The sequence below is a fragment of the Seriola aureovittata genome, chromosome 3, assembly GCF_021018895.1.
Source record: "Seriola aureovittata isolate HTS-2021-v1 ecotype China chromosome 3, ASM2101889v1, whole genome shotgun sequence".
In the NCBI taxonomy this organism is placed as follows: domain Eukaryota; kingdom Metazoa; phylum Chordata; class Actinopteri; order Carangiformes; family Carangidae; genus Seriola; species Seriola aureovittata.
The window spans coordinates 10,411,572-10,428,213 of NC_079366.1; the positions used below are offsets into that span (position 1 = coordinate 10,411,572).

General features: G+C 38.8%; 3 protein-coding genes across 4 annotated transcripts; all 3 read left to right on the top strand.

The window, feature by feature from the left end:
- The first annotated feature begins 2,978 nt into the window (after window positions 1-2,978).
- Window positions 2,979-5,903, top strand: LOC130164286 (CMRF35-like molecule 8). Of its 2 annotated transcripts, XM_056368928.1 has the most exons (6): window positions 2,979-3,317; window positions 3,400-3,714; window positions 4,186-4,215; window positions 4,315-4,356; window positions 4,465-4,592; window positions 5,120-5,903. In XM_056368928.1, exons 1-6 carry the CDS (start codon window positions 3,251-3,253, stop codon window positions 5,441-5,443), a joined length of 906 nt encoding a protein of 301 aa, XP_056224903.1. In that variant the 5' UTR covers window positions 2,979-3,250; the 3' UTR covers window positions 5,444-5,903. The 2 variants fall into 2 exon arrangements, with proteins under 2 accessions (XP_056224903.1, XP_056224912.1); XM_056368937.1 differs by lacking the exon at window positions 4,315-4,356.
- Window positions 5,904-6,037: 134 nt separating this feature from the next.
- LOC130164297 (CMRF35-like molecule 1) lies at window positions 6,038-9,269 on the top strand. Its single transcript, XM_056368950.1, has 5 exons — window positions 6,038-6,188; window positions 6,771-7,082; window positions 7,269-7,307; window positions 7,440-7,541; window positions 8,712-9,269. Exons 1-5 carry the CDS (start codon window positions 6,056-6,058, stop codon window positions 8,999-9,001), a joined length of 876 nt encoding a protein of 291 aa, XP_056224925.1. The 5' UTR covers window positions 6,038-6,055; the 3' UTR covers window positions 9,002-9,269.
- Window positions 9,270-11,412: 2,143 nt separating this feature from the next.
- LOC130166608 (CMRF35-like molecule 1) lies at window positions 11,413-15,711 on the top strand. Its single transcript, XM_056372300.1, has 7 exons — window positions 11,413-11,537; window positions 11,634-11,690; window positions 12,536-12,859; window positions 13,562-13,666; window positions 13,813-13,914; window positions 14,290-14,333; window positions 14,423-15,711. Exons 1-7 carry the CDS (start codon window positions 11,498-11,500, stop codon window positions 14,642-14,644), a joined length of 894 nt encoding a protein of 297 aa, XP_056228275.1. The 5' UTR covers window positions 11,413-11,497; the 3' UTR covers window positions 14,645-15,711.
- Window positions 15,712-16,642: the final 931 nt, after the last annotated feature.

The following is a 16,642-nucleotide window of genomic DNA, read 5'->3' on the forward strand; positions in this document are numbered from 1 at the left end:
CCTCTGCTGCCTGACTCCAGAAAGTCATTGCTATGGGATTCCCTTTGGAATTGGAAATTGAAGCAGCTGAATGGATTTCAGCCATCACTACATTTTATTATTTACACCAGTGCTTTTCCTAGTGTGATATGACAAAATGTTGTTGGTGGAAAAGGCCCATGGAGAGAAATCCAGTCAAGTTCTTCCTATTCACTCAGCTGTTGATATATATCAATATGTTGATATATATCAATATGGAGAAAAAGTGTGGTACAATTTTGGGTAACACTTTATTTTACAGGTCTGAAGTTTGAGTTATTTCCTAATAATTTCCAAGAAGCTTCCTGAAGGAACTATGTAACTTGTTACTGATTGAATGGAAAATAGAGACACTGTTCAAATGGTACACTTCCAATTAATTGCTAGTATAATCTGGAATCTAGTGCACAGCAGGTCAGCTTAACATGCACAAAATGAGAAATTTGTTGACAGGTAATCATGTAATTCAAAATAGTCATTTACAATAATAAATGAATTATAATTCATTATTAATTTGATTGGAGTGGAGATTTTCTTTAATGGAAATTTCTATTTTCCTAATAGTAATCTTAATAAGATTATGAAGCTGTAACATAAAGTGTTACCCCATTTTTGTTTAATTCATGATTTAATTATTAAAGATAAATTAAGATGAAAAATGTATGTATGTTTTACTGCATAGAGTCAATTACTTTCAGCCCAGATAAAAGAACTGATTTTTTTCTTTGCCACTTTCCAACAGTCCGACTGTGAGTACGATAACATTGGAGAAGTGCAGCCGATTCAAAAATTTTCCGAGAGGACCTCTGGCTCTCGCCACCCACAACAGGATCCACCAATATATGCCTCCACAGAGGCCGACTGTAGAATATCCCTTCACATCTATGAAAATGACTGAAGAGATACTGCAGCTTAAAGATATTTAACTGCAAACGTCCAAAACGACCGTGGTATCACCTCAGGGATCTACACCAAGCCTTTGCAGCCTATAATGTCTGAGAGAACAGATGACGGCTGTCTTAGAAAACACTCAAATAAACCTACAACAACGGGAAACGCTACAAGCAAACCTACAGAGAGCTGTACGAGCAATGCGTCTGCTAGTCACCTCAGATCCTGCAGTGATTCCACTAAGTCGAAGCCCAGATCACTTTGGTTTGGTTTAGATTTATCAGGAACAGTCTGAGTTCATCTCAAAGATTTTAACTGGCCATTAATGGGCAGCTGAGCTGTACGTCCACTCATAAGCAGCATTTATCTTTTACTTAAAACTTAATTTTCCTCATTTACAAAGACAAGCTGAGGGGTGGAAACATGTTCTATCTTTGTTTTGATATAGATGCATGATCGTATGTGGGCAAACTGACTTTGAATAGTTAGAAGGAAACAGAGGAATATTATAGTTTCCTACTTTACAGTTACTTCACAGGGAGAGGAAATAGAAAGGAAGGAAAAAGGATGGTGAAGGTGATGGTAGTCCTTATAACTAGGAAAGATCCGGCTATACATAATAAATGAAATATCATCATGCAATCTGATAGTAGCCCTATTTTAAAATGTATCTTGCCGAAGCTTAAAATGTTCAAGAGACTCTTTTTGAACTGTAACATGACAGTGTTCTTGCATTGGATTGCATTCTGTGTTGAGGCATTTGATTGTGTGTGTGTGTGTGTGTGTGTGTGTGTGTGTGTGTGTGTGTGTGTGTGTGTGTGTGTGTGTGTGTGTGTGTGTGTGTGTGTGTGTGTGATTGTATATGATTGTTTGTGGTTAATTATGTCAGGATGCATATACTTATTTTAATGTGTGTTTGCAGTTATTGAGAGCACGTATGTAGAAGGGGCCTTAACCAGGCAGTAATAAGATGAGTCAAAAACACATATCTGCATTCGTGGGCTGAAAAGTTTATGTTAAAGGTTTAGACTAGGATTACTCCTAGTGGCTATATCAATAAAGACACCATAGCAGACAGCACTGCACACTGACATATAAGATATATATCATAAACAATATGTAAATATATATATATATATATATATATATATATATAATAAACAAAAAAGTGGACTTCCTGATTCAACTTACTTTCAGTCTTACAGAATAAGACTGATGGCATCATTCCTGAACTCACCTTTCACATTTAAGTTTTGAGTTCCTACTAAATATCACTGTTAATGTGCTTGTTATTGGAATGTTTAACAAGTATTGAAGCCTGTTGTTGTTACATAGATCAGATGTTAATAATAATGCATGTAAAGATACAAATGATGACCAGTACCACTTCTTAATAAAGCATACTTTACAAAGAGTTTACAAATGATCTGAGTTGATTTTGAGTCTTGTTTCTGGCAACCTGACAAATATGTACACGCTTATAGCGCTGTTTTTTGTCTCTAACAACTCCTGAGAACTGTGTTCACTAGCTAGCTGCTAACTGTATGTGTCTGCTGTTTAGTGCTGGCCAGTTAGCAGTTGGTTTATCAAAGAAAAACTGAAACAGCTTCTTGCTGTGGTGAGAGACAACTGTAATGACAGTGGTGAGAGTAATTCAAAACAGTGAAGATATGGGCTTTAAAACCAAAACCAATACAATGAGATACACGATAGAGCCGTTAACAGCAGAGTCTGGTCATTATTCTCTTTGAGTGAAACCATTCACATTATACAAGGTCACTGTTCCATAGTCAATAAAAAAAAAATATTGATTGGTACAGCTTCAATTGTAAATTAATAATTTATTTATACATTGTAGGTCAGCAATAACAAAATTTGGGTTGGCACATTGTGAAAAATCCCCTTGGCCTGTGTTTGTCCCTCTCACACCTACTTAGCAGGAAGTGGCACCAGATACCATAAGTACAGTTTGTGATAACACAGGTGAATTACAGGGGAAGATGGGGTGGCATGGAGGGATGGAACAAACTGAACTTGCATTAGGTTTTTAACTAAATAAAAGAAAAAAACTGTGATTAAACTGATTAGCTGGTGTATATAAAATAGTTTATGAAGACACACCTAAGGTCAGTTTTTGAGTCACACACCTCCCCACAATTTCACTTTCATAGGTTGATTTCTATGTGTGGACAGGTTTGATTATGAAAGAGGAAGAGGTTTAAACACATGGATATGAGAGCAGATGACTTAACACACAGTCAGAATCTTAAGTCCGGGTTGTTGCCTCTCTGTGAAGCTGGGGGAGAATCCGACTGTGGGACCTGAAGTTAAACTGGGAGTGATGGGAGCAAGCTGGATCTCGTGGAGAACAACTTTATCTGTTATCACCATTTTACCACAAATCCGAGGTGAGCTGTACACTACGCATTTACACTGTTTAAGCTGCTTTGATAGACGCAGTTAGCTAATTAACACAGTTTATTCCGACAGCGCTGACCAGTGTCAAAACTGTGACCGGTGTGGAGGGTCAAACACTTTCCTTCAGATGTGAATATTCACACGAGTTGTGGAACAATACTAAGTACTTCAACCGTGATGACGAGGAATATCCCCTGATACGGACGGACAAACACGACCAGTGGGAGAGAAATGGACGTTTCTCCCTGTACGACAACACCACCGGAGCCTTCATCATCATCCAGGTGGACAAAGTCGTCCCAGAGGACAGTGGGATATACCTGTGCGGGGTGGACCTCAGCTTACGCACCGATCGCATCAGTAAAATACAACTGAATGTTCCTCGAGGTACAGTCACAGGATCGCTGGTTATTAATTGTTATATATGGTCTCCAGTTTTGCATATTTCACCCTGAATATATATATATAGTATAAATCTAGATTCTGGTTATTGATTACTTTACTAAAGACATAATGTTACAAGACAGATACTGTCTAGTCTATCTGGCTATCTCTGGCAAGCTGTTGCGTTTGGTAACAGGGCTGATTCAAAATCTACCGGCCCTTACAACCGAAATCTTTCATTTGTGACATTCTGTCCTGAGATATCCACATGGTGATCGTGAACTAAAAATGACAGTCCTTGCTGTAAATGAGAACTGAGCCGGGCTACTTTTTCTAATTTTGTACGTGTTCCTCTTTTTTGAACTTTCTATTCTATGAAAATGCTTCTTTGTTTGGGTGTTACAGGTTCCAAAAGTGGACATGTAACTTTCTGTAAACTAACTGTCTTTTTTTTTTTGTGCCTTTTGAGAACAGCAAAACCTCCAGAAAATCTCACACAGTACAGTAAGTAAGATCTTATCAGTACGTCAGGTCTCTCTGTGTGCTCTTTTCACTTGTGTGCATAAATACTTTCCTTTTTTTTTTTGTATTTGCACATCTCAGATACTGTAAAGCCTTACTTTCCAATGGACTTCAGAGTTGACAGTGAGTGATATGTGTTTGTGTGTGTGTGTGTGTGTGTGTGTGTGTGTGTGTGTGTGTGTGTGTGTGTGGGAATCCCCTGTAAACTTCAGTTGTCGTTCTTTCCTCCAGAGCTCCACATGCCGCTGTTCCTGACTGCAGTGATGTGTGTGGCAGCGATCCTGTTTGTGTGTCTGTTTACACTTTGTCTTCTGTGGGCTGTTAAACAGCAAAGATCCGACCCGCACCAGAACAGAGAGGTTCGTCTTTTTTTTGCCTTTTTTTTTTTTTTTACCATCAATGGCAATGTCAGTCGTTCAGTCTTCCACTTTGATCCACACTGAAATGTCTCCACGACTACTGGATGGATTAACATAAAATTTGGTTCACATATTCATTTGGCCTTAAGGATGAATTGGTGATCCAAGGTCAATTTGTCCAGTAATTTTAGTTTTTATGATCAATTACCTGCAACAGTAATGACATTCCCATCAGCTCCAGCTTTGCTTTGTGTTTACTGATAATTAGCACATTAACCTGCTGACACACTGAACCAAGATGGCAAACACAGTAAACATTGTATGTGTTTTAACATCAGTATGTTCCCTTTGTTATTGTGACCATGTTAGCATTTTGGTGATAGCATCAAGCTCAAAGCAGAGAGCTGCCAGCCTGGCTGTAGACTCTTAGTTCAGTTTGCCTACTAAAAACAACACATTGCCTAGGAAACACTGAAAACACTTGCAAGAAGCAGTTCACTGTCAGCCAGTTTCTGTTCTCCCCACAGGCTTCATCTGACTACGAGACCATGATGCCCGGTGTGGAAACTGAACTTGAACCCCGCTGCACCTCTTTTACTCAAGACTGCGCTGACCTTTCACCCGAAGCACCGCCACCACCTGACCTCTGCTCCCACTTCACTTCAAAGCACCGGGAGTCCACCGTCTCCCTCGGCCTCGGTGATTATGTTGATGTGGATATACCAGGGAACATCTGCCAGTATCAAAATCTGGATCTCAGCCGGTTGGAGGAGCACGTCTATCACATCATTAATGTAAACAGCAGTCCTAAAGATGGATATCTGGGAGTCAAACCCCAGATTAACTGTTGAAATGACTGTGTAACTTCAGTTTATTTACAACTTGGGTCCTAGTTTTGAAGTTTTGGCCACTGTTTCCTTCAGAATAAATTTATACTCGCTGCTTGGCAAGTAAAGTATTAGAATATTATTAATGTTTTGAATGGTTGCCAAAACTGCAACAATGACATCAAGGTTTCAAAAAAAACAGAATTATCCTTTACTGTGCGTAGATTAAAGAGTTAACCAATTCAAAAGTTAACAACTCAGGAACTTTCGCAAGTAAACTAGTAATAGTGTGCATTTTTTGCTGTGTTTTGTCATGTCTAGATGTAAATATGCCGTGTTGGATGGCACAATGAAAAGACTGAAAAGAGCGTTTGTCAGCTGATAAAGTCCACCAAGAAGATTAGTGTCTCACTTTGCGTTATGGTAAAAATCACCAAAATAAACCAAGTGGTTGAGAGTGAGAGTGTCTCCGTGTCGCTTCTTTACTGTCCCATTACCTTTTAAACATTCACTGTGACACAGGCGGGAGATGGGTGAGACGTTTTGATGCTTCTCACATGTTCCAAGTGGTTTTGGAGCGAGAGGAAGCTGACTTAACATAGGAAGTGCAACAAAAAAGAGGAACCTATACGGCAAATGCAGTTCTGTCGTTTATTTGGACGTGAAATAAGAGTTGAGATAAGAAAAGACAAAGGAGAGAGTGAAAAACGTATGAATCCTATGAGTAGCATGGAGATGATTTTCATCATTTTGGTCTTTCTTGAGGGAGGTACGTTTACTGAGATTTACTCTTCTGTCCTCTTCTGTCCTCTTCTGTCCTCTCCCTCTATCTGTGTTTGGTGTCTTTTTGGTTGGTTACCTTTCTCTGGTCGACTTTTTAACTCACCTTCCTGTTTTTATTAGGGGATCTGCAGTGTCTCCCAGCTCCTTGTATTTCTTACTGGCTTGCTGTTGTTTTTTTAGCCACAACCATAAACTGTGTTGACTTGTAAAACAATTTGAGTGAGCTGCAAGGAGGTTATTTTGCAACAGTAAAAGTAACAGAGTGCACCTTTAAAGCAGAAGTTCCCAAGGCACAAAAAGATTATCAGTGTTGAGAAAAAAAACTAAAACAAAAGGTAATGCTTAAAATTCTGATAATTTTTTCCAACTTCTCTAACATCTGCTTTTTCTGTGAAATATACATAGCTTTACCTCTTAGTGTCTCTCTAAAATATCCAAATGAAACAAACAAAAACATCTTTACAGAACGAAGTCTATCGGGAGAGCTTACAGAAAATATGCAGTAAAAACTAATGCGTTCAGCAGCTGATTGAAAACTGAATCTGACTTTTGTTGCTGTTTTGTGCAGGATTATGGGAGGCTGAAGCGATGTCACTAACAGGAGTGCTTCACAAGGATATCACAATAGAGTGCTCTCATGGAAACGCATTTTCCAACATCAAATATTTCTGCAAGGGAGCGTGTAACAATGAAGACGTCCTAATAACTAGCAGAGAACAGAATAAAGGTTCATGGAGTAAATACAGTATTAAAGATGAAGGAAACACATTCTTCGTGACCATCTCTCGACTGACAGAGGATGACGCGGGAACTTACTGGTGTGGAATAGAAAGAGTTGGTTTCGACACATACAATGAAGTAATCCTCACAGTCATAAAGAGTGAGTCGATTCAGTACTGTACATGAATAGCTTTTATGATGTTGTTATGTTTCATTTTTCAATTTTGTTTTGGGGTGATTTCCCTCTTATCAACATGTGGTCAGTATTTCACAACACTGCAACACTGAGAGACACGACAAGGAACAGAATTAACATAATTCTATCTTTCTTTTTTCTTTCTTTCAGAGGAAGGAAACAGCGCTGACTTGCTACAATTAAATTCAGGTGAGGCAATTAATACAAATGCTTCACGTCCTTGTAAGGCAATGTCTGCTTGTATGTAAATATGTTTGTGTGTGAGAGACAAAGTCCTGAGCGATACATCATCACTGACACGTGATGGTGTCTGTTTTTCAGAAAAGCTGGTGTACATCGGAGCGGGCCTCGGGGTGCTTGTGCTGGCTCTGGCGATGGTACTGCTGATATTCTTCAGATATCGAAACAGAGACGCCTCTTCTGGTATAAAACAAACCAACTTATTTAAGAGTATTTTCAGAATATGATGGCAATTTCAAGCACCTATTGGTCGAGAACACCCAGAACCACCACAACAGCCACACCAAACACCGTAGACATGGTGCCCCAGAGTAACACATAGGCCTGAAAATTATAGCGAGCACCTGCCAGCCACCTCATAATGCTCTACTACCTTAGACATCCATGGCATCAACTTTGCAACCATTAGAAACAACCACCCAAAGATGTATTTTAAGAATTGGACACTGGACTCAAAGATAGTGATTAACACTGCTGCATAGCTTAATTTATTATAATACATCAAATGTAGAAGATAAAAGTAACATGAAATTAAATTACAATTAAACTACAAGTATCTCAGAGTTGTACACAATGAGTACAATCGCAACCAAACCGAGGGACCAATATACAAAACTCAAACCCTGTGACAATAGTGTGCTGTGACAGTAAAGTAGTGGAGAGGGAAAGAGAGAACGGCACAACGGGCCAAAAACCGTTCACTTTGTTAATTTGCACACGATGCTTGCAAAGGTGTTTCACCATGTTGGTAGCGCAGCCTCCCTTTGCACAAAATAAGTTTGCCACCTACCATACTGATAGGCCAAGTGTGACCTGGTACTGAAACTGAAACTAATGCCAGTGAAAAGGAACTTAAACATTTCTTCATGATTCTTTTGGAATCTGAAGTTTGGAACCGGTTCTCAATGCTCAACCTTAACTGGAGCTCGGCGTCGTCCCTCTCATGCCTGTCTGTCCTGGAAGAGTGCTCCCTCCTCTGTTGCTCTTCCCGGGCTTTCTTCCATTTTTTTCCCCAGTTAAAGGATCTTTTGAGGGAGTTTTTCCTCTTTCGAATCGAGCATCCTAGGATACGGTGTCTCATGTGTTGGACAGATTTTCCCATAAAAATAAAAACTTGGGCTATTTTTGACTTGACTGTTTGAAACAAAATGTTGAGGAAGGATATAATGCAAAAATGATGCAATGTCATCAAATAGATAGAAGTATATTGTATTTTTATTGTTGTTCTTCACTCATTTGACTTTTATTGTTTGCAGCTTTTAATGAAGAATTACAGCAATACAAATATTGATTGTTCTTCAGGAATGAGAGGGGATTTAAAACTCTGTCAATGTATCTTCGCTCTCAATACAGGAAAGGACCATGACACAGTCTACGCAACACCGTCCAGTCTGAATCAAGATGCACAACATATCACCACTTCGTCGTCAGCCGCTCAGCACCAAGATGCGAGCAGAGACCCCACGGACAGTTCTTCCATTTCGTCAGACGTCCAGAATCAACCAGTCGGCCTCTTTTACTCCACCGTCAGCTTCAACAAACACACAGACTGCAGCACTGCTACACCCCGCCCTGCAGAAGTCACATACTCCACCATTGCAGCCATGTCAACAGATGAATCAGCAGTCTTTTGTAATGACTGAACTGAGTGATGATCATCTTCAGTTATGTGCAGCTATGTTATGCTAAACCACAATAATGTACCCACCTCACATATATTTCTAAGACTAAATTCAGAGGTTGTTTTATATGAAATATTTTAATAATTCTGACTTAATTGTTTAGTTCATACAGGACAGATATATGTGAAAGAGGTAAATAACCCCTTTAAAAAAATAATTTATGAAGGTTATACATCATGTCCAGAAGATTTTAGATTTTACCGAAATAAAATAAAATTGTAAATATAGAGATTTTCTTCCCCTGGGTATTTTTGTGTTTTTCATGAGTGTCTGTGATTGATTATAGTGAAAAAATAAAACTTTTAACCAACCACCACCATATACCTGCATTAAGTACACACACACACACACACACACACACACACACACACACACACACTCACACACACGCACGCACAGATAGAGATAGAATCTGAGAACATGATTTGAGGAAGAGGTTCATATCAAGTTCTCAGTGATCTGAGTCCGAACTCAAACTTAACCTCCCCACACACCCACAAGATAAACAGAGCTCCCTGAGTCACTGTGGGGCTGCAGTACTGTTTTTGAAAAGAATTACAGTTTTTTTTCGATTGCATAAACACTAAAATTAAAAAGTATTACACAATTATCAAAACCTGACCCTCACCGAGCAAAACATCAGCCCAGATTTGCACCACTATAAGCACAATGTCAGCCTCACTCTTTTTGCAAAACAATACACACACTTGTATACTTTAGACACAGAAGTATATCATGATGTCACTTCCTTGCAACTCCAAAGCACTGACTGTCAAACTACCACACCTATGAGCCAATTGGTTAAACACAGCCATCAGGTGCGCAAACACATAATTGCTTAATTGTAGACACACCAATCAGGTTTAAGCACTATAAAAATGCAGCACATGAGTTCACATCTGTCTTCAACCAAAATGGAAGGAGTCAGAAGAAGAAGAAGAGTGAGGGTGAGAGGGGGAATCCACGGCGGAGGAGAAGAACATATTTTATGTTTGTCTGATATTTGCTGAGCTTACAGTGTTATGCACACTGCTGTAGTAGCATGAAAACTGGGACATGTTTTGTTGTGATTCTCCATGTTGACATGTTGATTTGGGTATATGGAGAAAAATAAATGATAGTTTAATCAGTCTGCAGCGTTGGTCTTGTGTAGTGTTTGGTGAATTTATTGTATATTTGCACTTCTGCATATACTTCTGCCTCTGTGTACTTCACCTACAGTGCCCTAATCACTGAGAAGTATAATTGCTAAAAGTGTTTCAGGTTAAGCACAGCAGTGTGTAGCTGGTTCAAACAGAATTAAGTCATATGAAACATGTGTGTTTCACATGGTAACAAAATATAGTTTTTATAAATTAGTGTATATTTTTTACAACAGTGTTTCATTTTGCAAAGGATCTGAGGTGTTCTGCTAATTGTGTGTAGTGTTTTGAAAAACCGGGCCCTGTTTTCCAAATCGTGCTTAAGCAATCGGAAAAAACTGTAATGCCTTAGGTTGAATTTAAACCGAATGAAGTGGACTGAGAGTTGGTGAACTGCAGAGAAAACTAGTCTAGAGTCAACTTCTTTGAAGTCCCCAGCCAAAGCCAAATCTTTGGCACAAAAAAAAAAAAGATCTCCTAAATTTATTTTCTTCTGAAGCATTTGCATTCTGCCACACATCTATCAGCCCAGGAGGTAGGACTGATTCTCAGCTCCTGCTTACATAACTCAGAGTATGGATAATTTGCTAAATAAGGGTGACTATGGTAAAAGCAAAGATCTCATTAAAACCAATTATATGAATAAAGGGATGACACAAAATGCTCATACAAATTTGATCCTACAACAGAAATCAAGCTCAAAGGCTGCAAAGGTATGTCAGAGTTAGCTATCCTCTCTTTTGCTGCAATTGTATTCATTCTTCTTGCCTGAACTCCAGTATATATTTTCATATTAACAATGATTCACAAACTTGTGCGTAAAAACTGTCACTCAAAGTGACAAACCCACAATATCTCTCAGCTCACACTAAGAAGTGGTTGGGAGTCTTTCAGCTCATTGTTGCAACTGTTTTGGTTCACTCTAACCGGTCTGATGGCGATGTCTGACCACAGCAGAGCTTTTAAGTGAAAAGCTTTACAAAGCTGCTAAACATAGTGGAGTATTCAGCAGTTAAAAAGATGCATATTTGCATCAAGAGCTTGACCAAACAAAGAGTGAAAATATGCATCAACACTTTGACTCTATCTCGCCCTCTCATCTCTCTCCTTGTCTCTGTTTCACACTTTCTTGCAGCACAAAAAGCCTCACATCCTCATTTCTAAATGCAAATGTTTCAAGTTATATAATTAGAAGAAAAAGCAGATACAGAGAGAATAAAGCAGGAAGCTCTGAGCACTCATTTCATAACTCGGCATAATATTTGATATATTTAGATTTAAACAGTAGTAATCTTAAAAAAGATGGACTGAGACGATGAAAATGTCACTGAAAGCCATCATCTACTTAATGACAGGTAATATTATTCTTCTGTTTGTGACTTCGATGAGTGAAATTTATTTTGCTGACTGCGTTTGGATGAAATAACTTTTTCTTGCATTTTTTATGACAGCTATTGTGAGTTTACTGTCTGTGGCAGGACATGAAGGAGAACATGTCAACACTAACTGTAAGTATAACAAAGATATAAAGAATAATGCACAGAGACATGCTAGTTTGTTGGATGTAAAAATGTAACTAAGAACACGGTGTTGAGGTATTTGTACTTTGTATTTTGAGCATTTCTATTTTCTGCTACTTTATACATCAACACACTATGTTCTGCCAGTTTGTGGGTCGTGTGATCAAACCAGCCATTGTTCTGCGTAACGAGAGCTTTTGAATATGTGACCTTTACATGTAACGGGGCATATTAAGGAAAAGAAAAAAAGATCTGAATATGTGTCTACCACTGACAGCGACAGATTCTGTGTGCATGATAGTCCAGCAAACCACTGTGTGTGGTGTAGACAGGTTTTAGTTGGACTTTAACCTTCAGGTATTGGAATGTAAAGACAGTTAGATTTATATAAAGTTGTGCTTCCTTTAGTGAAAAGCTCAGCCTGCAGTTCATGCTCAGTCACACTTCAACTCTCTGGTAGGTGACAGCACACCAGTGAAGCAGATCTCAGAGGGTCAATCAACTGCACATATCCAACACTTCTGCAGAGAACATGAAAACTTTGTTTGCACAAGTTTAATATCAACACACTTTCAATCACTCAAAGCTAGACAGGTTTTCTATTTTAGTTTACGAAGCGCAAGGAGTCTACACTGTGATCATTTCCATGCTGACCAAGGAAGATGCTGGAAGATACCAGTGTGCTGTGGAAACAGCTGATAATGACAATCCCATTGCATGTTTAAACATCCGTCTCCATATTATGAGTAGTATTGATCTGCATTCAATCATCCTGTTTCAAAACTAACCAACATAACACAAGTTTATAAACATATGTTTTTCCTGTTTTTCAGCCTGGAATGACATTGAACCGACGGCAATAACTCATGGTACTGGCGAAAATGCGCAACTTACTTGTCGCTATACAGACGACCAGGAGAACAATACAAAATACTTGTGCAAGGGGGAGAATGCTTCGAACTGTGAGGAGTTAATACACACAACAGAAAGTGAAAGAGATGTAGTTAAAGGCAGGTATGATATAAGGGATAACCAAAGAAAGAAGTACTTCTACGTGTACATCAACAATCTGAGCACAGCTGACTCTGGAACGTACTGGTGTGGCTCTGAGAGAAGGGGGCCCCCTGCTACCTACGCCAAAATCCACCTTTCTGTCAGTAAGTACTCTGTGAACATTAGTATTATAGACCATAACACAAATCCAGATTCTTTATTTTGTACCAAGTAAAATCATTTGATCAATTGGATCCCAATTAGTTCCCACACAGTGGTCGCTAGTCTTCCTGGGGTTCACACACAAAAACAACAAACAAAACAAACAATATAATCAGTTCAAGTACTTTTACAAACTGTTACACATAAAACTGCCAGTAGAGGATTAATATTAGACATTTGAATCAGGAATGAATGACTATAAATAGTATCAAAAATGGAGTTTGTGTCATGAAAATCTTAAAATAAAATATTCAAATATAACATTTTACATGGGCCATTCTGCTTCATAGCACCTTTATGCTCTCATACTGTTGATACTTTGCTTCACTTAAGTAAGGGTTTGACTGCAGGACTTTTATTTGGAAAGGAATATTTTTTTCTGTATTGCTAATTTTACTTAATTACTCTGAGTTCGTCTTCCACAAATAATGAGAGAAAGACCTAAAACGACAGTGACCAGGAACATGGAGTAAAGTAAATGGTGGACGGAGTGAGACAAGCTTGCTGCATTAAAAACATCTATGTGTGTGTGTGTGTGTGTGTGTGTGTGTGCGTGTGTGTTTTTCTTTTTCATGTATGCATTCATGTCCTTTATGCCTTTCTTCACTTCCCTAACTTCTAGCTTTTCACTCTTCTCCCCACAGCTGACACAGCCACAAAACAAATCAAAACCAGAACCTGCCTTTCAACTCAGCCAACAACAGCAACACCTGTTGAAACAAACCTCCATGATGACCATTCAAACTCTGGTGACCTTATCACTTTACTGATCATTCATATCACAAACACACACTAAACACATCCTCTCCTTTAATCATGAATCCTGAGGACAATGACACAATGAAACTCTGCTGACTGCATGTATTCCTCAACTGTCCCTGCTGTTGTCTCTCAGTTGCAGGTGTGATTGGCCTGGCGGTAGCGTGTGTGGTAATGGCTGTGGTAGTTGTGATTGTACTAATCCTGTTGGGACGCAAACTCCTCCTCAGGACACAAGGTGAGGGATGGAAATGTGGCGTCAATGCCAGCATGCAAAACCTCATAACTACCCAGGGGGGACACAAGACAAGAAGAGCAAACGTAGAAATACATGAAGTACGTTTGCTCTTCTGGTCTTGAGTTCCCCTTTGACATGCAAAAAGAGTGTTCGTGGCCAATCAAAGTAAAGTTCATTACACGTAACATCTGATTACGAAACAAATCTACTGAGTGACTGAATGAAGGAGGCAAAGATTTTGCAGTCTGAAGTGAAACACTTACCTTGCACATGATTTTCAGTGTGAGGAGTAACTCTGAATGCAGATACAAAAATATCCTTTTCGTTTAAATCCAAGCAAATATATATATATTTTTTTGTCTTCGCGTGCTTCAGGGGGATCATCAGAGCTGAGGATGAACGATGGACAAAACACAGAGGTGTGTGCCTGCGTCTGTTTCTGTGTTTATAAGTTTGCATATGTCTAAAGCACCTGCATGTGTCACAGCGCTCACCTTCTCCTCCCCAGGGAAGCCATGGAGGTCATGATTATGAGGAGGTACAGGAGTGGAACCCTCCCACAGACCAGCTCCACTATGCCAGTGTAAACTTCAAGAGTGACTCTGTCACAGTGTCAACAGATCGAAACGCACTTCCCGACACAGATAAAAATGGCTCCTCGGCCTGTGACTACTCCTCTATCAGTAGGACTCCTCTCTATTCTACATGCACAATGCCTGGGGAAGCGTGATATAGTCACGCTTTTAACGTATGTTTCCAGTGGAACATGCGGTGAAGGATTTACATCTTTTCCTAAAGGGAAATAATCATCAGCTTTCAATTTATCACTCAAGCATGACTGAGTATGAACTGTTGTTTGGCACAATTTAGAGTTAGCTAGCTTGCATCTAATATGTTTGTGTAACTAATAATGTGACATATAAATATAAGAATATTGCCTTAATGCGCTCTGAATATGATCAATATCAATCCTGCTTAATGCTCTACTTTCCTTATTGAGGCACAGAAATGTAATAAGTGACGTAAAGTAATCAGACACTTGGGTAATGGTAATGGTGTGCCATTTTACCACAAAAATTACCACTGTAAAGGAGGAAGTTGCTGCTTATTGGTTTTATTTCAGCAACTGATTCAGAGTCAGTAGTTTGATATTGATCATTATGTAACTAAGTTATAACTTAGATCAAACTTATCTTTTTCTTCAATAACTGATCATTATAAAGTATAATAGGCTATATTTGTGGAAATTCAGTTGATGATTTATTAATTAGAAATAGTTCCTGATTTCCCAACTTACTTTTTCATTGGTAACTACCCATAATACCTTGTAAAGCATCATTGAATTGTGTTTACTACTTTTTCAATATTCCAGTATCCAGAAAGGTTAAATCGCAGTATCTGATTGAATAATAAAATGTAGTGAAGCAGACACAAACTTGATACTTCACACTAGCGTAGGATCAGTTGGTCAATAAACCACCACAGTAAATCTGCATACACCTGGTCTGTCTTCATTACATTTCACAGGCAGTCAAACATCATTTCTATTCGCATCTTTTTCTGTAAAACATATTAATGTTGTTGCAACTGTTATGAACTTTTCAGTGAGGAAATATAATGTGATACTGAATTATAAAAATGACAAAAGTGTTGATTCATTATTCTGACTGAAGCACTTTGTTGTGATTGCGGCACATTCAGTTGAAACTCATGGGTGTTGAACAGCCTTAACTTTTTGCTTACCTGTTACACAGAAACTTTTGATACTGTTAAGTTTCACCAAGACTTTCAATAAAGCTTATCACTGGTCAGTAAACTAATATTTTTGTCAGCGAATCTGTACATTATGATTATGGATGTCATGTCAACATTAGCACAACACAGGATACAAAGGATAGGCCAGATGGGCACTAACCTATTTTAATCCTGAAAGTCACCTTGGCTTTTCTAAGTTTTATATATTTACATGAATTTGATTATTCACAAACAATAATTGATACATGGAAATGTGTTTAAACAATTTAATTAAATAAAAAATAGCGATTCCCACAGTCAAGCTACATTATTGAATGCATGTTCAGGGACTGCAATACCTTCACAGCCCACCAGGGGCCAGTTGAAGCCCCTTGAAATACATTAAATCTTGCAATATGAGAGCATCTTGTTCTGCTCTGCAGCGCCCTCTTGTGGTTGATGTAGTGATCAGGCAGTAATTGGCCGGAGCTCATTGGCATCCACTGTACCCTCTACCTGACACTGAGAAAACAGTGTTTTGCCCTTTCACATTTGCATTTCATGTGTGTCTGCTCCATGGAAATTAAATGATGAAAGATTAAGAAGAGGCGTTGCTGATTTATTGCCAGAAATACAGATACAAAGACAATACAGTGTTGTTTGTTTTAGTCAGACCAGCTCACATGCAAGCCTCGGGTGTAAGGCAGAGGGAGACGAGTTTCCTGGTCGAGATCAGGGCACCCTGCTGCTCACACTGTATCTCCTCATTTAAAGCACGAAAGGGGATTTAACCCGAACTACTCGAGTGAGCACCTCAGTGCTGACAGCGCAGAACAACTCAATCCATGTCACATAAAGTAATGAAAGTAAAACAAAACAAGTGAACTGAAGAACATTAGGGGAAAGATTGAAAGAGTGAATTGTGACAACTATCTAAAACTGTAAAACTGTAACTTACGTCACATGGTGAAGCTTCATTCAGGGCAAAAAAATC